Here is a 24621-nt window from a genome sequence, read left to right on the forward strand (position 1 = left end):
GTTCTCTCTCTATCCCCCTCTCTCTCTCGCTATTCCCTGTCTCTCTCTTGCTCACTCTCTCTCTCACTCCCTCCCCTCCCGTTCTCTCTCTATCCCCCTCTCTCTCTCGCTATTCCCTGTCTCTCTCTTGCTCACTCTCTCTCTCTCGCTATTCCCTGTCTCTCTCTTGCTCACTCTCTCTCTCTCTCACCCCCCCCCCTCTCTCTCTCTCTGCCGAATGGCCGGCATAGCTGTCATTAACCCTCCATCATCTGTTCCCCCCTCCCCATCGCTCTCTCTCTCTATCCCCTCTGTTTCCTCTCTCTCTCTCTCTCCCTCTCTCTCTCGCTATTCTCTCCATCTCTCTCTCTCGCTCTCTCTCTCTCTCTCTCTCTCTCTCTCTCTCTCTCTCTCTCTCCCAACTGGCCGACATAGCTGTTATTAACCCTCCGTCATCTGTTCCAATCTTTTCGGCTGTCAGTGAGCTTCCTTTCTTTCGCATCTAGTGCAGCAGGTAATTTATTCATGAACCGGCCAGAACCTTGATTTAATAGTGGCACCGAACCGTCTAAACGGCATTGGCCTGGATTCCTCCGGGAATTGCTCCCAGATAAACCCAGGAACCTCAACAAGCTGATATGATGCTGAAACAAAGATACTCACAAACAATCAACTCGTACTGCACAAAGGTGCGCCTGGATGAGACGAACCCATCGTCATTCTGGAATATTGTAGAAGGGAATACAACAAAAGTACCTCGTAGCCCTGGGGGATATATTTGGCAGTAATTTACCTCAAGTAGGTATTTTGGGGGTCCAAGTGACGCACTGCCTATATGATTAAGATATTCCAGAGTTGCTAATATCGAATACAGTACTCTGTACCAGTGTAGTATTTTAGCTTCTCTTCGGTGTAGTTCTCATAAACTAGAACTAGACAGACACAGTTCTCCCCCTACTTCTCCCCCTACTTCTCCAATAGAAAGATTGTGTACATTCTGTACTAATTGTGTCGAAGATGAAAAGCATTTTTCCTACCGTATTCATTTCATAATGATATTCACCTGAATGAATTACTCAGTATATTTAATAATCCCGCTTTTCCCATTATTACACAAGATGCAAGATGCAAACATTATTATGTTAATGCAAAATCCCAAAACGCGTTTTAAACGTTGTTTACCCAAGTAATTTAGAATATATTTTTTTTACTTACTGCATATTTTATAATAATGTTAAAAAATAGAAGTTATGTAATACTGTAATGTTACTTTTTCGTGTATACTAGCTCCTCGGCCTATTTTGGCCTTGCATAAAAAATATAAACATATTTTTAGGATGTATATGTATTTTCATGTGTGACCCTTAGATTATACTAACAATTTCTTCATACACACAATTCTACCACAAGTGATGTAAGCGTGCACGTGCCCAGAGACTGTTAGTTAAAAACAGATATGTAGTTAAACCAAAATGAAACAAATCTAATAATAATTTAATAAAAAAATTAAGTGGTGCTAGGTAATCCAATAGCGGCATTTTTTCCTATTTTGTTTTTGCGACCGATTTTAATTTTTATGCGTACAGGATGAATGATTTCGCGTCCGGTGAATCCTTATTTGGTCCCAATTTTGTTTAAGAGACGACTAACGGGATTGGGTGGTCAGGCTCGCTGACTTGGTGGATGCATGTCATCGTACCCCAATTGCGTAGATCGATGCTCATGTTGTCAGTCACTAGATTGTCTGGTCCAGACTCGTAAATATATTGCAGAGTGCGGCGTTAAACAACAAACAAACAAACAAACAAACCTTCACACGGTCCCCATTCGGCACATCTTCCTCAGCGTAACGACCACACAAACTGCAGGGCGAAAGAAAGTGTATATACTTCAAAATTGGATTTGACCAACATATTACAAGCATGATCAAAACGTTACAAGGCTGGAAACAGCCGCTGAAACACTCCAAACGTTAGATCCTTAACACAACTATGATACCCGTGTAAAATACATCACCATCGAATAACCATTTTTCTTAACAAGCACAACGCAAAGTCAACTTCATGACCCGCGCTTTACTCTTTTAAGGCTGCAGTTGCAAAATATTTCTGACATTACAGTCTTACAACTGAAAAAATGTTCCCTGCTACTATTTGATACAATTTGTGTATTGTAGAGGAATCCCTGATCCCGAGGTTCTGCGGAGAATGCGACAAGAAAATCTGAAGAAAGGAATCTCCAGTCCCAAGAACGGAGAGGTAAGAACCCGAAGACAGACGGGCTTTTGCAAAGAACGAAGAAATGTGGCCTTCTAGGAACTTAATCAAACTGCAATCTTTCATGGTCACTTAGGGACGGCGTTCACGATCGTGTTTGTTATGCACATGGGTTTAATTTGGGAAGCTAATTCGCGGTGTCCTCGCTTTGATATCGCTATGGAGAAGCTAAAACGGCTTAAAAACCAACTCGCCTTTATGTATTTTGCTTGCTTTTAAAAAAATGTTGAAACTATTCCCTTGTAAATATTCCTTCCATTCTGAAGTATTTTGTTTTTTAGGATGGTATTGTGTAGAATGTTGTTAAATTTATTTGAAATAGGTCATACCAGACGCTGCATGGAAACAGGCGTATCTGCAGCTTTATTTGTCGTCGGGGCGGTGGGGTAGCCTAGTGGTTGATGCGTTTGCTCGTCATGTTGAAGGCCCGGGTTCGATTCCCACATCGAAACAATGCGTTGACCCCATTTATGCTGTACTTTGCAGTGATGTTTCTGGAAAATTGCCAAAAACTTAAAACTGTCGTTTATTGTTAGATTGCAACAGTTACTATATCGGCAGGCTAAACGTTATTATGCATCTTTAGCGAACGACGTAACAAAATACTACTCGGGGAGAGGTTACTGTACATAATGACATGTTATGTAGCTGTACTGAATTCTGTAGTACATTTTATGCACACACAAATATGAATTGTCAAATATTTTTTTTCTTTACAGAATCGGGACGTACGGTATCTCCAGTGCCCAGCCGCCGTTACAGTCTCACATCTGAAGAAATTCATCCGACTTAAATACGACTTGCCACTGAATTACCAGGTACAACAAATACAGTTGTCATTCGAATTTCATCCAGAAATATGCGAAAGTGTATTTATGGTTTTATTACAAAGGTTTTCTATTTATTTTTCTATTAACCGACGTACTTTTGCGAAGTGTTTGTATGTTGTTTTAACCCCGGACTCAGCAATATTCCAGCTATATGACGGCTGTATGTAAATAATCGAGTCTGGAGCAGACAATAGAGTGATTGACATCATAAGCATTGATCCACGCAATTGGAATACGATGACATGCATCAACCATGTCAGCGAGCCTGACCACCCGATCCCGTTAGTCACCTCTTACGACAAGCATGGGTTGGTAGAGTCATAGTCTAACCTGGATCTTTACGGGTGTTTTGCGAAATTGGTACGAATACATGAAGCTAATCAAGCATACATGAAGCTTATCAAGCATACATGGTGTGTTATGCTTGTGAAGCTTGATACATATGCTGACTGAAACCACGGATGAAATTACAATATTGTCGTTGTTCTAAAACCACTATAATTATCAAAAGACAAAATAATTATTTTATAGTTGTGTCAATCTTTGTATAGACGTTAACTATTAATATGACTTATGACAGTTGATATGATGTTTAAGGTAAATTGTAATAGCCGTTTGTCTGAACCGTTTTTGATTTCTAAAAACAGGAGAATTATAAATAATTCTAACAATATTTGTTAAAAGAGGTGCACTGGCGTATCGCACTAGTGAAACACTTCGTCCTTCGACAGAGATGCTCACAGAATTCCCCCGAAAACTAAGTTTTGTATTTCGTTCGATTTATATGCATCGTTTCTTTTGGAATCTAAACATCTTTATGACGGAAGTATAGTTCCTAGGTTTATCAGCACCATACCCGTGCTCGTGGATTTCACCTAAGTGGTAAACGCCTGAGACCTGCATCACTTCGGGCTTCCATTAAGTGATATAACTGGAATACTGTTCAAAGCAGCTTTTCAACCAAACTCTCTCGTTAACTATTGATATAACCGTATGACGTCACGGTGACATATGCGTGGTTTTATTTAGCATCCCTGACGAAATTTCGCGGAATGAAGGATAATATTATAGTGTTTCCTATTTCACTGTTATATTCTTTTTGGGGCATTTATACCATTATCCATGGGTCAACAAACGCCACAACTTTCAATCCTATTGCACTGTAGGTATTACTCTGACGTAAAATATTTTGAAAGTTTATATGTTACTTCATATGGGATTAAATTTAACACTTTTTCATTTGAAAGTAATAAACATTTGTATTTATCTGGATATTTTTTATAAGTTTGTTTTTGCCAACTTAATCTGTCCCGTCAACGTCTTTTTGCTAATCAGACGCTCTACTATATACGCTTTAACCCGAAATTTAGAGTCTGTGAAATTTCCTGGTTAGAAGTCTTGTCTTGGAGCCGACTGTGAAATTTCCTGGTTAGAAGTCCTGTCTTGGAGCCGACTGTGAGATGTCCTGGTTAGAACGCTTGTCGTGGAGCCGACTGTGAGATGTCCTGGTTAGAACGCTTGTCGTGGAGCCGACTGTGAGATGTCCTGGTTAGAACGCTTGTCGTGGAGCCGACTGTGAGATGTCCTGGTTAGAACGCTTGTCATGGAGCCGACTGTGAGATGTCCTGGTTAGAACGCTTGTCGTGGAGCCGACTGTGAGATGTCCTGGTTAGAACGCTTGTCATGGAGCCGACTGTGAGATGTCCTGGTTAGAACGCTTGTCATGGAGCCGACTGTGAGATGTCCTGGTTAGAACGCTTGTCATGGAGCCGACTGTGAGATGTCCTGGTTAGAACGCTTGTCATGGAGCCGACTACAATGGGGATAAGGTGGTTAGGTTTTTAGAATCAGCTGATTGCGTCTCTTCGTGTCCCGATGGCGTAGGTGGTTTTCAGTCCCTGGTTTGCCTGTCCTTGACCGTCATACAGTTTTAATTCCCGATAAATCCTTTTAAAAATAACAGAATAGAAAAAAAAGATATGTCCAGAATAAGTATCTATAGTCAATACGCTTGTTCTATTAATCATAAAAAACACACGCACAAAACTGTTAGACGTTTTGTTTCTCAAGTTGTCCTGGTGGGGCCGCCTACGCACGGTTCACGTATGACCATAGCTGTGTAACATTTGACAGGCTGCTTAATGCTGGTCTGGACAAAATCAGCCCCGAGTCTACTGTAGCTGTATTTGGCGGCATTGTGATATCTACAAGGAGACAGGTTTGCTAACGCCCCGGAATCTTGAGCCAAGCTGTCGGTAGATTTACTGGTACACTAACGAACCTCGCTCCGACAGTGAAAAATTGCGTTTTATAAATCCAGGACATGTTTACAGATGACTGGTCTAGCTTATCAACTTCGGATCCGAATTGATTCATGATGCCAATGCGTAATTAGGGCACTGTTGTTAAGATATCCAGCCCCGATGGAGCATATCGATCATTAATATGTGAGGTGCTCGTCTCCACTGTCTTGAGTTTGGCAAACAGATCACGAGGAACAATTTGTAACTTTTACATTTTCTAGACCTTACTAGTAACTTGAAAACACAGCTTGCAGCTCTCGTGGTATTCCGATGATGAAAATATATACTTATATCAAGCAGGTTGAATATCTTGTTACGAATCCCTTGAATGGTATATTGCTACATTTGGATTGCCAGTATGTCGTTAGTTGTACGATTCGCCAGATTATATTCCTTGGGTTTCACGTGGTTAAGGTGTACGACATTTTCCACTGTTGTTCTGAAATGTCGTTCAAAGCGGCCACTCACTCACCTCACTCACCCACTCACTCACTCACTCACTCACTCACTCACTCACTCACTCACTCACTCACTCACTCACCCACCCACCCACTCAACGCACTCACTCACTCACTCACTCACTCACTCACTCACTCACTCTCCCACGCACCCACTCAACACACTCACTCACTCACTCCTCTGTTATACTGGTAAATTTGTTGTCCTTTCGTGGCCCCGCGCGTTCGCTTGTTGAAACTGCGGTCTGGTCCGCCGTGGAACATGTTTACTAAACAAACTCACCACGACTTGGACCAGCCTGCACTGTACATTATAAAACTGCGACATCGGCAAGTTTAACAACGCCAGCCTAGTTCGTTTTCAGTGTTAATCACGCTTGCTTTTGTTTCAGATCGACATTTTCCACACAGACGAAGCCCTGCGGGAATATTACACGCTGATGGATATCGCCTACATATACACGTGGAGGAGGGTACGTATAGCATATAGCCCCATAGGACCCTGGCATATATCATATATATACATCATACATAGTGCGTATGTCCTTATGTCCTTGGTATATACGGGGCGGTCGGGTAGCCTAGTGGTTAAAGCGTTCGCTCGTCACGCCGAAAACCAGGGTTCGATTCCCGGCACGGGTACAATGTGTGAAGTCCATTTCTGGTGTCCCCCGCCGTGATATTGCTGGAATATTGCTAAAAGCGGCGTAAAACGATACTCACTCACTCACTCCAGAGGTATAGTTGTGAAAATCACTGACATATACCAAAGGATTATTCTGAAGTAATCTCATTCAGTAACAATAATTCTATCCTACTTAATTGTTTTGAAAAGCATGTGTGTAGGGGACATCATCTAAACACAAACCTACCCATTGCCTCCCGACAGTGCATACACGGTTAAGTTAGTGTTATATCCGTGTGGCAGATTCACATGACACATTTCTGGTGTCCCCCGCCGTGATAATGCTGGAAAATTGCTAAAACCGGCGTAAAACCCTACTCACTCATCTTGGTATATACTGCTCAAAAGAAATGGCCGATCAACGTTAGCTATATGAAACTACCGGGTGTTCTTTATGTTCTTTTGAGCGGTATATAAGTCACGTACTAAGGACGCACTCAAGCACACTTCACATGTTTTAGGGGGGCACGGGTGGCCCAGTCGTCTAAGGCGCCGCGATTTGCTGTGCAGAGTTGCGTCCCTTGGGCACGCCAGAAACCTATGATTGTGGGTTCGAATCCCGGTTCACCCCGATTATGTTTCTAGGTTTGTCAGCACCATACCCGTGCTCGTGGGTTTCACCGAAGTGGTAAACGTCTAAGACCTGCATCACTTCGGGCTTTCCTCCCACATTAAGCTGACACGCCGTGATATAACTGGAATACTGTTAAAAGCGGCGTTAAACCCAACTCACTCACTCACTCATATGTTTTAACAAAGAGGTCAAGGTCACTGGTATTTCCTGAATTGTAAATGTCATGTGAATATTTCAACAAAGTTACAAAGGTTTTAATAATTAATGCGTTATTAATCATGTTGAAATAATCTGAATAGCATTAATGGTATCGTGAAAATAAGCTACCGTGGGCACCAACTGACGGAGATACATATTTCATATAGTTCTACGTGTCAGGGGGTACTTATTGTGTCAATATTTGTTTCCTTTCACGTAACGCACTGTTCACACCTGAAATGTGTCTATATCTACGTAGATAAAAGACATGATATAGCATCAGAGGGATTGGAGCGTGAATGGAATACCCCTCACGGGGGATGTGCTATTGCTGGAATATTGCTACATGCGGCATAAAACATCACTCACTTATCTCGTGTTTGTCCCCAACCCGGATATTGCAAACACCGGCGTAAGCTCATCCCCATCACTTATATCAAGAACAATTGTTTCATTCACCGCCTCCAACATTATCATTTCCCGGTTAACATATTTTCCATTATTCCAGACCCGTGAAGATCCGTGGTAGAATAGGTCTTCAGCAAACCCCGCTTGCTGTAAAAGGCGACTGTGCTTGTCGTTAAAGGCGACTAACGGGATCGGGTGGTCAGGCTAGTTGACTTGGTTGATGCATGTCCTCGTATCCCAATTGTGTGGCTAGATGCTCATGGTATCAATCACTGGATTGTCTGGTCCAGACCGGATTATTTACAGATCGCCATCATATAGCTGGAATATTGCTGAGTGCGGCGTAAAACAACAAACCAAGCAACCAACCATTATTCCACTTCATATCAAAATAAGGGAATAAATACGTACACTGCTCTTTTATCGCGAACAGATCCCACTTTGAAATACGAGTTATCCTTACTCTCGAAATATATAATATTAATAATGATAATCATAATACCAGGGGCGGTCGGGTATCCTCGTGGTTAAAGCGTTAGCTCGTCACGCCGAAGACCCGGGTTCGATTCCCGACATGGGTACAATGTCCCCCGGCGTGATATTGCTAAAAGCAGCGTAAACCCATACTAACTCAATATATTCCCGAGAAGCATCAGACAAGGAAACAGCATGTTGTTTGCTCGAGTTGTAAGGGAAGTATTGCCTTCACATATTGTCCTCACGTGTAGGCTAGTAGCTTCTTCCGCTCATTTCCTACCTGCAAACCTTCGCCGGGAACACTACGCGAGGCTCATTGTCTATTCTTCATGAAATGAAAAACGTCTTCTGTTACCGAATCCACTTATTGATTTTCCGTCTCATTCGGAATAGTTATGGCCATTGTATTGGGGAATCGTGTTCGATTCCTGTAATCATTCCGTGATGACTTGCTCTTGATGAATTGTCTAAGGCTGCATTGTGCAAAAGCCATTGCAGTTTTTTATGGTGTGGTTTAAATTCTTACTTGAAACGATATTTAGAATATATATTTGATCTAGTTCGGCAGCATTTGTGATGTGATTGATTTTGGTGACGTGATTTTTGGATTGAAACTATCAAGATAGAAAATATCACCCTCTCCATCCTCGAATTGTGAAACTGGATGTGAAATTGTTTTGCAAAATTGTATAGACCAGTTATGTAACCATAACGTGAGGTAGTACTGCAGTATGTAGGTACTTGTGCCCTCCTCTCTTTTCTGAAATATATCCAGTCTTGATCAAGCAAACCAGTGGTCACACACCACATCACCTAAAAGTCACATTCGACTCCAACGAAAATCATCGTGTCTATTCCGCCCTTGAAGCTAATCAATTTTTGTTTGTTCCAGAGGGGCCCATTGAGATTATACTACACCATATATGAGCGTAAACTGAAAAGACTTCACGACCAAGCTTTGTCTGACGAAGCTGAAACCTGCTGCGATGTGCCCACCAAAACCGCCAAGAAAATCAACAACGAAATTGTGAACACCCCCACAATGTTAAACATACCGACCATACAAATACAAAAAGACACTGCCGAAAGCAAAGGGAAAGAAATAACAAGTCCAAAATCAAATGACACCCTCTGTCCTAAAGCTAAAGACACACCCTGTCTCAAAATCCACGTGGAACCGAAGGGAAAGGTTACCACCAATTCCAAAGAGAAAGACTCTTTGAAAACAACAGTGTCTAAATGTCAGGCTGACACAGTGAAAGTTGTTTCCCAGTCAACCACCAAAGAGGCTGAACCCAAAAAGCAAACAGAGAACAAGAAACCATGCCCAGAAATGAAAAAGACTGTTTCTGATGCTAAAAAGGGCGCCCATGATGCCAAAAAGAGTCTTCAAGAAGCGAAGAAAACTTCCTTGGAGGTTAAAAAACCTTTACAGGAAGTGAGAAAGCCTTCTGAAGTTAAGAAACTTGCTAATGAGGTTAAGAAGCAAGCGGATGGCAAGAAACCTCAGACAGAACTTCGAAGAATTGAACCAAAGAAAACCACCATTGAGCTCAAGAAACCGCCGACAGACATGAAGAAGATGTTAAATGATGTGAGAAACGACAACAGGAAACAGTCGGAAACAAAGCGGCCATCAGAACCGAAGAAACATCAGACTATCGAACCCAAGAAAAGCATCGAAAATGGCAAAGCATCGTCTGAGGTCAGAAAGACCCACTCTGTTGGTCGTAAACAGGCCGAACCAAAGAAATTATCAATGCCAAATATGAACGGACATTATACAAACGGTCACGGTGCGTACGACCTGAGTAAAGCGACCCTTGACGAATCTGGACTTTTCAAAATCCCCAGGAGGGATGAACCTTTGAATTTGGTGAAGAAAGATAAAAACCAACCTTTGAAACTGAACGGAGGGTTTAGCCCCAGACCAGATATGAATGTGGCGACATAAACGTTTTGTGAGATTCTTTCCAAGATTGGATAATACTGTGTTTGGACCTGCCCTGAAAGGATATATTTTAAGGAATCACCGTATTGGTGTCGAAAACCGGTGGCTTGAATATCTTGTGAAAGATATGCATGGAACGATATTCTCTATGGATGTATATATACATATATATGTCGGTGTATTAATTGTGCCCAAACTTGGAATGTGCAAAGCGATGTTCATGTGCTGGATCTTTATGTGCAAACCGATGTATTCTCCATACTGCCATCTGGCCTTTTAATCATGTACACTGCGGGGAGCTCTCGTGGATTACCAAAAGTGACATGCTGGATGTATATATATATATTTACTTACCTAAGACTCAAGACACTCATGGGAAGGTGTTCTCCTCCGAAGGTGACGTGTACATACGTTGTATTTACGGTCTAAGACTGGTTTTAAGTTATTCTGTAGAACTTAGCGCATCACCTAGTGCTGAGCAAGACAACTGCCATTTTACTTGCATTTATAGCTAATGCATTAGAAGCTGTGACATATTGTGTTGATCATCAAGATTCGTGAATATTGGATTACTCTCCTTGGTTGGATTTTACCGACGATTGTGATTGGTTCAAACTTCTTCATCATTCGTCATTGGCTTACGAGAAGTTTCAAATTACCCGTACATTTTGATTGGTTGTAGGGGAAGGAGCAATTGGTTATTAACGATTTTATTCATTTGTGATCACAAGCAGACTAATAACGACGGGATATGTCTGCTGTTAGTTTGGATGTGTATAAATTAATGTATTTGATTACTTAGGAGATTGTGATAGAAAATAAAAATAAATTACATGATGTGCTTTTGTGAGTGTTAATGTGTTCGAGCAAACACAGAGTCGTTGTAAGAAGCGACAAACCGGATCGGGTGGTCAGGCTCGCTGACCTGCTTTGATGCACGTCATCGTTTCCCAATTGCATGGATCGATGCTCATGATGCCAATCACTGGATTGTCTGGTCCGGACTTGATTATTTGCAGAACGCCGTCATTTAGCTGGAATATTGCTGTGTATGGCGTTAAACAACAAACAACCCCCCCCCCCCCCCCAAAAAAAAAAAAGAAAAAAAAAAGAAAGATTTTTTGTTAGTTTGTAGGAACTGCTACCCCAGCCAATACACGTAGAACAAATCGGACATTTAATACCTGGTATTATGACGGGCAGCCTATCTGTGATGTGGTGGGGTAGCCTAGTGGTATAAAGCGTTCACTAGTCAAGCCGAAGGTCTGCTTTCGATTCTCACGTGTGTACAATGTAAAGGTCATTCCCCCGTCGTCATAAGGCGGCGTAAAACCATACTCACTCACTCGCTCGCTCACTCACTATTATGTGTAACGCATGACTACAAAATAGCACCAAAATAACTGCGTAATCAGATTTAAAATACAGCCTGAAAGTTAAATATAAATATATAAATACAAATAAATACGACACAAGTAAACTGTACGTAAATATCATGCAGTGCATTACTTGAGAATATATAAATTCGTGCTTCGATATCTGTACTGCTTTTCAACTAACTTGCGTATATTCGTGCTGCACCTGTATTATGCGCGTTTCATCATGGTACTTTAACGAGCAGTTACAACTGTAGCATACGTTATATTTGGGATAACACTTTCTTAGTGAAGTACAAATTCTATTACTTTTTCGGGTTGAGTCCAACCCTTGATTCGAACCCACAAACACAGTGCCTGTGTAGGTTAGATCGCTGCCTTTCTGTGCTGGCATTTGGGGCCTCGCTCTGAGAGCGTGGGTTCGAATCCTGGAGGGACTCAACTCCCCAAAGTACTAGAATTTGTACTTAACGAAGAAAGTGTTATCCCAAATATAACATTTGTTACATTTGCCCACATTCTAAATGGCATTGTGTATTCTCAGATACACCTGGTTTTTATCTGGCTGTTTTTGTGTAGTTTCCTACGCACGGATCGACAACCAGTCAGCCTGACGCCCGTTTCATTCCCAGCTGACTGGGATAACACGTTAGGTAGAATTTACTTCACTCTGTAGTCAATGTTCGAAATAGTATATTCTGAAGTTAGAAACACGTTCCCAAAATCTGACAAATACAACCCTGTTCAAAATCCTGTAACCAAATTACCAACTGTCATTAAACATGAAGCTGTTGTTACAAGCATTGTAACAAATTGCGGTTTTGTGAAGAATGAACTGCAGCTATAAGGAACACGTTTCAACAGTCCCTTCGAAATTATTATTATTAACATGTTTGATAGTATAAATCAATAATAGTAAGATGCTTTTCACTTAAATTATAGCCTTTGGATTTTTTCACTTAAACGTTGACCAGGTATAATCACATTCTTTAACTACTTGAAAGCAAAGCTTGAATCCAGGTAATAGACATGTTTTCCATTTACCTCACAGTGAATAACATATCACCTGGTATCGTCACTATTGAATCCTGATTCCTAATCACATGCTTATGATATAGAATCGTACAATGGACTCCGCCTCAGTAAATATTTCTTATTATTATGGAAATGATTCTTGTCGCTATAATTTTTATCACTTAAAAACTTTCCTCTAAGGAAACACCTATCTGTCCGTTGGCTGCAATACCCGGCCGAGGTCATTAACGCAAGCTTAACCCGAGCGTACCGCCCACACTATCAGATACTCTTTAGCATGGCACATGGGGGCAGTAGGGTAGTCTAGTAGTTGAAGTATTCGCTCGTCACACCAAAGACCCGGGTTCGAGTCCCCACATGGGTACAATGTGTGTTATTATTGGAATACTGCTAAACGCCGCGTAAAACCCTACTCACTGACTCCCTCAAGGCACGTGTTCAATACAGATCACAGTACAACAGAGGGCTAATATATTTTTAAGATGCTGCGATCTGTCAACGTAAACAGTCACGGGCGAAGCAGTAGGCATTAGGAGATGGCTCTTCGTTGAGGGAGTGCATTGTGTAAAACTATTCTATTCGTTTTCCCTCCTATTATATTAAAGTTGACATGTCATTGTAATCGTATGTGCATTATATACAGAACTAAAAAGTGGTGCTTGACTATTTGCAATGAACATATATACCACGGACCTAAATGTCATTTACATCCGTGTATATACTGAACAAACAATATAGGAATCATGTATATGTTTTGGGATACATTTATGAAATTGTGTGCTTTGTCATCACTACAAAAAATATCCCAAAAAATATTCAAACGTCCATGTATCTTTTCGATTTATCTCAAATTGATAAAATTCTAAGATGCCAAATATTAAAGCACTGAACGATCTTCAGGTGATCGCAAAGATGTGGCCATATGTGATGCGACAAAGCAGAGGAAGTGATTAAAAGAGACTAAAATATAGTCTACACAATACATTTCCCTCCTCTTAAATTAAAACAAATACTTTTCCTGATGCTGATTTAGAACAGATCTGGCTAGACTTGCTTGTGTATATATATATCTAGATTGGTTTTGTTTTCATAAAATACATCTATTTCCACAGTCATGACGCAGGACTATGATTGAAGGTGGGCGGTGATGAATGATCATTGCCATGGACTAGTTACCAAATATATCACTACAGAATCGATTTCGGTTTCTTTATTTCAATATGAGGATGTCAAAAACGTTTAGTAAGAAAATAAATAGCATACGATTTAAGCAAAATACAATTGTATATAGTTAGGGGTGCTTACTTGTCCCCCAGGGGTGTAGGACGGTCGGGTAGCCTCGTGGTTAAAGCGTTAGCTCGTCACGCCGAAGACCCGGGTTCGATTCCCGACATGGGTACAATGTGTGAAGTCCATTTCTGGTGTCCCCCGCCGTGATATTGCTGGAATATTGCTAAAAGCGGCGTAAAACGATACTCACTCACTCACTCCAGAGGTATAGTTGTGAAAATCACTGACATATACCAAAGGATTATTCTGAAGTAATCTCATTCAGTAACAATAATTTTATCCTACTTAATTGTTTTGAAAAGCGTGTGTGTAGGGGACATCATTTAAACACAAACCTACCCATTGCCTCCCGACAGTGCATACACGGTTAAGTTAGTGTTATATCCGTGTGGCAGATTCACATGACGTCCGTGTCATAACAATGAAAGCAGAGCAGTAGGTTTGACTTAGTTTAAAATTATCCTAAATCAATCATAGTGTGTGAGGGAATAAATTGTTAACAACTTTTTATTGTTTGTAAGACGCTTAAACTACCTTTTGCCCCTTCATCGGGCGAATCATCATGCGTATTAGCTGATATATTATACATTGAGTTACTCCGTATTCACCCATCGAAAGGACAAGCAGTAGCCCTGAAACGTCGTTACAACAAATTAAAATGACACATTTAGATATAAAACGTCAACGCCAGAGAATAACCAGTCTCGATTATCCGACGAAACATTCCATTGGACGTACAAGGCAAATAGCGGTGAACATTCTATGGATGGATCACTGATGGAGGAATGGGGAACATTGTGTGCTGCCTTCAAAGCCTATCCTTGGTGGCACGAGTAGCGGACACACATCTACTGGGCGGTGAATTATAAATCGATCAACGAATACCTGCAGTATGTATGTATATCAGCGATGTTATCGGATTCTGCCTGGTATGTTGATGCATTGCCAAAGAGCAGCTCTCGCAATAACACGGAACAATTCGATTTCAGAACTAATAATGATATTCATATCATATTATATTATATATAATTATATTTCGTAAATGAATGTTTAACACCACAGCGTGTACCGTCTTTCACTAGTGCGGAATTGGCAAATCACTTAAAACTGTACCCAGTTTTAATCCAAGGGCAACTGATTTGAAACCAAAAACGCCACTATTATCATTACCAGTGTGTATAATATCGGCACATCTTTTGGCAGTAGGTCGTATTGAAAGAAGATATAGGTTTCTGGATATATCATATCGTAACCTTGGAAACCGCTCTGGAAATATCGTACTTTGAATATAAAACGTCAAGGCTAGAGAGTAACTTGTCCCCGAAACAGTTTCCATTGAGCTTACAAGGCAGAATAGCGGTGACAATTAACTGAATGGATCACTTGCGATCAGTGGTGACGCCAGGTGTTCGCTGGAAAGGTAAGCATGCCCCGCCCCATCGGCAGCCGCCACCCCCACAATTTGCATAAAAAGGTAACAAAGACAACATTCGTTCATTTTAATAAGAACGTTTGAGGCTAGGCAAGTAAATATCAATTTAACGACATATGTAGATAGTTTCGACCAAACGACAGCAAGACACACATAAACAAGTTGGTGCACGTGCATGGTAATGGCGGGCGACTGAAAAATCAGCTTACTCTTGTCCCTCATGCAGACCTTGAAACGCGACCTGAAGCAAGTCCACAATTAATTGGCAAGTCTAGATTCTTCAGTATCTGAACATGAAGAACTTCTCTGGAATCCTACCTGTTGTAAATTACAAGCATTATAAGCATGTTGAAAACAGACAATCTGAAAATACTTTCATTGCAGGGAGTAAATGTTAGTCGTTTGAGAACGTCTCGATCCCTCCCCCTCTGGAGGTCGTTGACCTTACGAACGAGACGAAAGAAGGTCATGAGGTCAGATGGCTTTCCCGGTCATCACGGATTAGGTCAGCGCTGACCGAAAACATTGTATTGTTGCAAATATATGACGGAGACAGGCTATTGTTAAAACCCTATAGCTTCTTCTGCAGCTTACAGTGAATGTAATCATTCTGAGCTTGGAGTCTTCCAGTCCAAGCCGGCCCCGCCTGATAGTCTCGGTACGTGGTTTATATTGACCTAACGTTCTGAGCATCGATCATCTCTTGGCCAACTTAACCAGAATCGGTCACTCACCCGGACTGATGAACACACAACACGTACATTACTCTACCGTGATCTACAGTCGACACACAAAGAACATTTAATTTCTCCACTTGACCCTAAACCCCTTTTTGAAAACTTATTATCCACCATTTTCAATTTTATAGGCATAGAGGCTTTCAAAATATAATATTTGATCATTAGTAAATTGAGAAATTATAAAGCTATATTAAGTTTTACGTTGCTCAATGTATTTATGAGTTGAGAATGAATTCTATTCAGTACCTCTCTTCATGAAAGGACAGACTAAAATCCAACCGATCTCTATCTTAGACACCGCTTGCTGGGAACCTAATCTCACACGGATTCCCTACAACCTTTTATCAGAGACCATATATCGGTATACATGATGTGGTATCTGCTTTTACGGAGAGAAAAACCAAAACTCATTTCAGCCGGCGTTTCAAATTAATGGTGTTTGTGTGACGAACAGAAACATGATTGAACAATTGATGTACACTGACAACGAGCATCCTCCAACCTTGGTGGCCAAGTACAATTCCTTCAAAAGGAATATCGACTCTTCTGATACTCGCACAACTGTCGATGAATGTTTCACTCTAGAGCAAGTAATGAAGTCAGTGAGTGAATATTATCTAACGCCGAACTCAGCCATCTTCCCGCAACGTCACGTCGGCTTGTAAGTAATCTTCTACGGCATCGTCGACTCCTACTACTAATACAGAGGTTCTTGGATCCTTCTTGGTCCCGGGTCTTCACTGGTTAATCCGATAAGAATAATTATCCCTTTTCTAAAATAAACTCTCGGGCAAAAGAATGTATACACTTGAAACACAGATGTGAAACAAACGTTATCAAAACGTTGCTGAAATCAGTCGCCAAAACACTGCAAACATGATGTCCACAACACAACTATATTATCACCATCGAATACATATCTCTTGTTTGTTTCATTCTTAGCGATCATCAAACTTGGGTGTATGCTTTCTGATGTTGGGCAGTTTAGCTATGGGAGAAAACTAAATCCGCTGCCTGTTGCTGTGAACGATTAAATCAGATGAACAATTAAACAATATCTCCCACGACCTCTCTCAAAACTGACTGGATGGGGAGGAATGATTAATTATTATTTATTATGTGTTTAGCAATTTACAAATCTGAAAACATAAACATAATTCAATGTACCACGTTCTCTGTTATGCCCCGCCCCTAAGGCTCGAGATATGAAGAGACGGCGAGGTCATGGCGACCACGGCGAGGTCATGGTGACCCTGCAACCTGGCACAGTGTGAAAATCATGGCGTGTACAAAAGGTCTCATTTTTTGCTATATAAATTTATGTTATAATTGCTTCGGTAATTGTTTAATTTTGTACAGGTCATGTGACATTTCGTTGCGATAACACCTGGTTATACAGAAAACGACCAATTGTTTCTGGTGGATTTTCATCAACAAGCATAAATCAGCATCTTGTCATATTTAGGAGTGGAGGGGGTCACAGCTGAGAATTGAAACAATGAGTTTCATATGCATCTCATGTATCACCATATTTCATTTGTATCAGCGCCAACACAGACCACTAAAGACACCGCCAGTGATACCTGTCTGTGATAACAGCACATTGTTTTCAACTCACATGTTCGGTTATTTTGATGAATATAATTACTCACAAGATGAAATATAACTACGTCAAATAAATACATCTACAGATCGTATAAATCACATAGACACGAGTGTGATAAACAGGCCTTGTTGTATATTGATCTTAAAAGTTCGTATCATGACATCTCTATTAAATTTTGTCGTAATATTTGTATTGCTAGAGACGAACGAATACAATTCAAAATACTATCATGTACGTCAACATATATGAAAATGTGCCTTAATTTGCAACGGAATTATTATCTATTACGACATTTCTCCACGTATATTTTAAACAATAATTTAATACAAATGTTTGAATCATCTAAAACAGAGTGCAGCATTCCGGTGATGTCACATCACATTTGAATTTGAATACGAAAGTACACATATTATTTCATTCCCTAGGCACAACAGGAAAACAACTATTAAATAATATCTATAGAAAAGTATTCCCGTAAAATATAATGTCCTTATCAGGTTCCATTTATTCATCCATTCATTCGTCCATTAATTCTTTCGTCCATTCATTCTTTCGTCCATTCATTCTTTCGTCCATCCATTCATTCGTCCATTCATTCTTTCGTCCATTCATTCTTTCGTCCATCCATTCTATCATGCATTCATTCATTTATTCATCATTTATTCATTCGTTCATTCATTCGTCCATGCATTCATTCGTCCGTTCATTTATTTGTCAGTTCATTCATTCATTCGTCCGTTCATTCACACGTCCAAACATTCATCTTTAGGAAAACAAGGATCAGCAGCAGCAACCACACCGACATCCATTCAGGCTGTTGTGGAGACACAGGATACAATTACAGCACGCTGAAATTGATTTCGACAAAAAAAGTAAACGTATTTTTAGCAACACACGCATTACATGACCAATTCTTTAGTTTAGACATGTGTGTCCTATGCGAACATAAAGATGGGTGAGGTAATTAATTTACTGTAAAAAGCATGACGATCTTATGATAAAAGAAATAAAAGCTTCGGCATTAAGTACAGAACATGCCAATGATTTACTTCTCTTCAGGAACAGCTCGCTAAAGATGCATGATTTTCACGTGCAAAACAATAAACTGTTACAGTAGCCACGCACGTGACTGGAAAGAAGAATGGCAACTGTCAGCTTCTTCTTGGGTAATGGTTGCTTTATCAATAAAAAAACAAGTTCTAGGTCTTCATAACGCTCAGAGCACATCTATCACAATCCTGGACTGATTGCCATGAGCTGGTGTTCTTTCTTATGATCCAACCCTATCTTATATTCTCTTTCGATTCGACATGATGAAAAGACAAGATATTTCATAGATGGCAACATTTCGGAAGAAATCCTCATACCGTTGTCAAGCAAGAGTGTTTCGGCAAAGGGTCTTTACCGATACGTCGCATCATATTAGAATAAAGAAGTTGCCATCCATAAAATATCTCGTTTTTACTGTTAATTACCTACTTCTAAAAATTCCAATAAAACAGTTCATGTGTCACACTAACTTGTTTAATGTTTCTTCAATGTATTTTATGTTAATAAAGTCCGCTCTACTCGTATCTTTTTTGAAGCATCCAGGGTAAGTGAGTACATGTTGTTTTGCGCTATTTTCAGCACTGTTCAAGCTATATCACAACGATTTGTAATTAATCGAGACTAGACACTACTCGTTGACCAATGACAGGAGAAACGGACCACGTCATAGGGGCACGATGATACAGACCAATGAACCTGGCCACCCGATCCCCGTTTAGTTAGGTTGACAAATCACCAGGGAAAAAGTGAGGTGAGGTGAACATGCTTAACAGCGTGCGTGCTGGTCCGAGCTGAACTGGTCCGGACCTTTCCGATTTTCTAGTGCTAGCCCACTGAGATACCATGCCGGGGTTGAACATGAATACTCCACTCAGACACAGTATACTGACTCCGAGCCGACCGGTCCTCATGCCGACAGGGTAACAACAAGTACCATCTTTCAACGTCTTTTGGTTTGACGCGGCTTGGGATCCAACCCCCAACCTTCCACTCTCCGGGCGGACGCTCTACTGCTGATGAAGATCACTTACAGAGAGTTGCTGTTATAACAACTTATGAAGATCACCTACAGAAGGTCGCTGTTATAACAACTTATGAAGATCACCAACAGAAAGTCGCTGTTATAACAACTTATGAAGATCACCTACAGAAAGCCACTGTTATAGCAACTCACAAAGAACCACAAGCAGAAAATCGCTGTTATAACAACTTATGAAGATCACCTACAGAGAGTTGCTGTTGTAACAACTTTTGAAGATCACCTACAGAAAGCCGATGTTATAGCAACTCACAAAGAACCACAAGCAGAAAATCGCTGTTATAACAACTTATGAAGATCACCTACAGAGAGTTGCTGTTATAACAACTTATGAAGATCATCTACAGAAGGTCGCTGTTATAACAACTTATGAAGATCACCTACAGAGATTTGCTGTTATAACAACTTATCAAGATCACCTAGAGAAAGTTGCCGTTATGACAACTTATCAAGATCACCTAGAGAAAGTTGCCGTTATAACAACTTATCAAGATCACCTACAGAGAGCTGCTGTTATAACAACTTCTGAAGATCACTTACAGAAAGCCGCTGTTATAACAACTGATGAAGATCATCTACAGAAAGTTGCTGTTATAACAACTTATGAAGATCATCTACAGAAGGTCGCTGTTATATCAACTTATGAAAATCATCTACAGAAAGTTGCTGTTATAACAACTTATGAAGATCACCTACAGAAAGTCATGTTATAACAACTTATGACGATCACCTACAGAAAGTCGTGTTGTAACAATTTATGAAGATTTACCATCTCATTAAAATCAGATCCTGGTTCTCGCTACCACTGACTTTGTTTAGCGGTACCGAGAACTAAGACCTGATTACCAGAGATTGTGTAGATTTCGTGACATACAATCCGCCAAACCGGTAGTATGCAGCAGAAGCAACGGTCGGGGCAGTCCTGTGTGACTGTGTGATTGTTGTTCAATGCGGCACTCAGCAATATGCAGCTCCATGGATGCGGTCTGTCTGGACCGTTGCTCATACTTTCAACCATTGGCTCAGATATCAGATAAAATAATTTAAATAAAGACTCTGTCAGCTAACATCATTCCCTGAATTAATTGATGTCGGTTTACAGAATACCGCTAGTGTAAATAACACAAAATAAATCGTTCACATATAGCCAAAGGCAATGGGGAGCGGTCGGGTAGCCTAGTGGTTAAAGTGTTCGCTCGTCACGCCGAAGACCCGGGTTCGATTCCCGACATGGGTACAATGTGTGAAGCCCATTTCTGGTGTCCCCCGCCGTGATATTGCTGGAATATTGCTAAAAGAGGCGTAAAACCATACTCACTCACTCACTCACTCACTCACTCACCCAAAGGCAAGGGACAAGTATTTAATGTCTTGGGAAAGCACAAAGTGGTTAGTTGCAGGATTAAATAATTTTTCAAAATGGGTTAATTTCCCGACGTTTGTATTTGTAACCCGGTACACAAGGATGTCAATTCACGCCAATAAAGGCTTGCTGTGCAGTACCCTCCACTCATTTCTATGTGCGAGGCGGATATCCCATCGTAGTTGAGATAATGCAAACAATAGTATCACTTTTCCGGTTTAGACTGAGTTACTTTACAGTTGATGGTGTATTTTTTCAGACTTGCCTTGTAACGTATGAAAGGCTATTCATGCCACGTTTAGATATCTGATAATATGTGATTGTTTTGTTGCTTTGTTTAACATACCATATATGTATTCATTTCAAATATTGAGTAATAAGCTCCAGTTCAATTAAAAATAATGTTGTAATATTCCGACATATTATTAGATAAAAAACACATTCTGGTCATGCAGCATTGTACAATATTAATATTGTGTTGATTATAGCTGTGAAATAGACCAGTGTTCAAACTGTGTGGATGCGTGTGTGTGCATGTGGGATAGGGGTGGGAGATGGGGGGCGCCAGGGATGTTTGTTTAGTCCATCGTTTTTAATATAATTCTAAACATAGAATACACGATTCAAAGTTATCGTTTATTAAAATCGCCCAAACTGCGGATTGTGGTTTTGAATGATTACGAGAATGAAATACACCAGAATATAATTCTTCTGGTAGATTTCTATGTATATATAAAACGCGACAACAAATCATTTCCATAGTCATAATCAATCTCGTCCATCGGACGATTCCGACAATTCATAAGCATGCGTTTATGAATCACTATCAAATAGTGATGATACCAGGTATAAAATGGTAAATAACAATTATTATGGAATTAATACGACCACAGACGGGATGTTAACAAGTTGATCGCGTCAAAGATTTTTTATCTTAATTTATTCTTTGAGACTGCTTTCCAGAAACGATACCCTGTCTACCCTCTATTTCCCATTCTTCCTGGTATTCAAGGATACGCTTGTCTCCAACGGCTTGCTATCAGTACATCTTTTTTCAAATGGTTTTCAGTGCGTGGTGATAATTCACCTATCTTCGTTGACATTTTGGATTTACCATCTACGCATTTACCAGTAAGTTCACCACAGTCTGGCTGGCACCTGGCGCTGTATATCGCGCACAGACCACAAATCATAAGCAACGTTGGTCGGAGAGTAGGTGGATGGGTGTTCCCTTTTTAGCAAGTTTGACTCCTGTGAATGTCTAGAGCTTCGCTCCTTCCCCACACTGAAACACGTGTGACATACTTTGTTCTCTGCTAACCGACTAGCGCCTTACAGGCAGATTGGGTAGTATACTTCCCAGAGAGCTGAGATTAATATTCGAGGGCAAACTAATCCATCGACCGAGGTAATAAGATCATGCTTTAAGCATGCTTTTGGTTGTGGATTAGGCATATTATCATCATAATCATCATCATTATCATTATTATTATTATTTGAAAGTAAAAGGAAATTAGAGTTGTAAATGTTGATATCAGTGGCAGTGAGTATAAAAAACAAATACTGCTCGTCTATACGCTTAGATATGAGTAATGTATCCACGATCGGCTTTATAAATGTCAGTCAGCTGTGATTATAATGTCAGTCAGCTGTGATATGTTGTTGTCATATAAGACATATAAGAACGCTGATATAATTATCATTGAAATATCACAATAAAGTGTCCATTTTATTCATTGTTGCATTCGTGTAAACCTTCTACAATCCGGAACGCCAAACTCAAAAACCGAATTAAAAATATTACGTGTTTTGCCTGTAAAATAATACATAAATATGTATATTTAAGTATTTATTTGAATTCCTCTACAGGAATGAACACAGCAGATGAAGTAAAATAATAATCACAGGTCCTCCACGAACGCTTTACATAGTTGAGAGGAAATGAATCTCCTTTAGTTTTAACTGAATTTCAGCGTTAATACACTATGCGACAATCATCCCATACCTCCAGGCAATCTCGTGCAAAGCTCTCCCTTGTTTATACATTATAAAAACGAGTAATAAACATATTTTTTCCGTCATGAAGTTTGGCATTAATGTCCTCCGCTGACATGCTCGGTATTCCTCCCTGCGAACACACTCACATAAATTTGTTGCTGAATCTTAATATGTGTAATACCTTCTCCGCCCCTAAACGTGACAGTTTTTAGTCCAGTGTCAAAACAAATTTCATCTGTTTTTAACAAAGTCGTTGTTAGTGGTGATAAATAACCGTTGCCAAGGCCTAGGAAGAAAGATTATCCTTTTGTCTGTGAATGTAAAGAGATGGGTGTGCTGACGTCAGATGTAGTTGACGTCCAGTTGTTGACGGGGCCGCGTGGTAGCCTTGTAGGTAAGGCGGTCGCTGGTCGCCTCGTAACCTGGTTCGATTTCCCCATATGGGTACAGTGTTTGAAGCCTATACTTTGTGAGTGAGTGAGTGTGGCTTTACACCACTTTTAGCAATATTCCAGTAATATCTATCTATCTATCTATCTATCTATCTATCTTTCTATCAGTAGATAGAGATTTATTGTGCGAATATAAGTTTATGTCTGTATGTATCTTTTATATACTGAACTAGAAATGTAACAGATCATGAATATCGTGGGGGATATGTTTTGTAGTGAAGACTGAGCACATAATTTCATAAAATTACCCCCCCCCCTCCCCCCAACCCCCCGACCAACCCGACACAAATATAAATAAAAAAGCACATGATTTCTAACTTTTTGTTCGGTATATATCTAGATCAGATAGACACACCCCTTTCCTGTGTGATATCTTCTATAATTAGATCAGATAGACATAACTAGATCCGACAGACACGACCTGCATGATATCGTCTATAACTAGATCAAATAGACATAACTAGATCAGATCGACACGCCTTGCACGATATCGTCTCTAGGTCTACATCTCCAACAACCACCTATCGGGTTTCAAGGCTCAGTGATGGTCTGAGATTGAAAGTTATGATCACGTTTGGGGAACTGACAGGCCCATCAACCTCTAGTACCCCGGGGCCAGCTGAAACTAGCATATCATTGCAGCCTGTTGGAGGTATATTTATGGGTTTTGTAACCGAACACTTTTAAAAGTACCGTTTAATTCCAAGTTACTCACGTCACATTTTAAGTGTACTAAAAAACTTACAATTTATGTTTTGTAATTTTATTGGAATTCAATCGTCGAAGTGTCCACTGCCTTTATTCATGAATTTATCAATTTGTTTTTTTTGTGTGTTCAGTTATACGCATCTAAGCTGATCATGTTTAGCTGCATTAGTTCCGTGAGTAAAACAGAACAAAAAAATCTCTACCAACCATAATTTTCTTAACATCTGTAGAACACAGTTCAATACTGTCTGGGAAAATAAATATCACCTCACATCAACAGCGATAAGCCTCTTATTTGTGTTTAGTTGTGAATTTATCATTTTAAAATATTATTTAAAAGCATATTAAAACGACTCCAATTCTTACAAACAGATCTTAAAAATTAATATAAAG

The 24621-nt window shown here is 40.1% G+C and overlaps 1 protein-coding gene across 2 annotated transcripts in view; it reads left to right on the forward strand.

Moving 5' to 3' along the window:
• LOC139470074 (polycomb group RING finger protein 2-like) overlaps nt 1-10945 on the forward strand; it is a 30946-nt gene extending 20001 nt beyond the window's left edge. For both annotated transcript variants that reach the window (XM_071252363.1, XM_071252362.1), the window contains 4 exons: nt 2156-2237; nt 2975-3073; nt 6239-6319; nt 9081-10945. In XM_071252363.1, coding sequence (XP_071108464.1) covers nt 2156-2237; nt 2975-3073; nt 6239-6319; nt 9081-10142 — 1324 coding nt within the window. In that variant the 3' untranslated portion in view covers nt 10143-10945. The remainder of the gene's footprint in view (nt 1-2155; nt 2238-2974; nt 3074-6238; nt 6320-9080) is intronic.
• The last annotated feature ends 13676 nt before the right edge of the window (nt 10946-24621 follow it).

The sequence above is a fragment of the Haliotis cracherodii genome, unplaced genomic scaffold, assembly GCF_022045235.1.
Source record: "Haliotis cracherodii isolate W230 unplaced genomic scaffold, xgHalCrac1.p SCAF_20, whole genome shotgun sequence".
Classification (NCBI taxonomy): Eukaryota; Metazoa; Mollusca; class Gastropoda; order Lepetellida; family Haliotidae; genus Haliotis; species Haliotis cracherodii.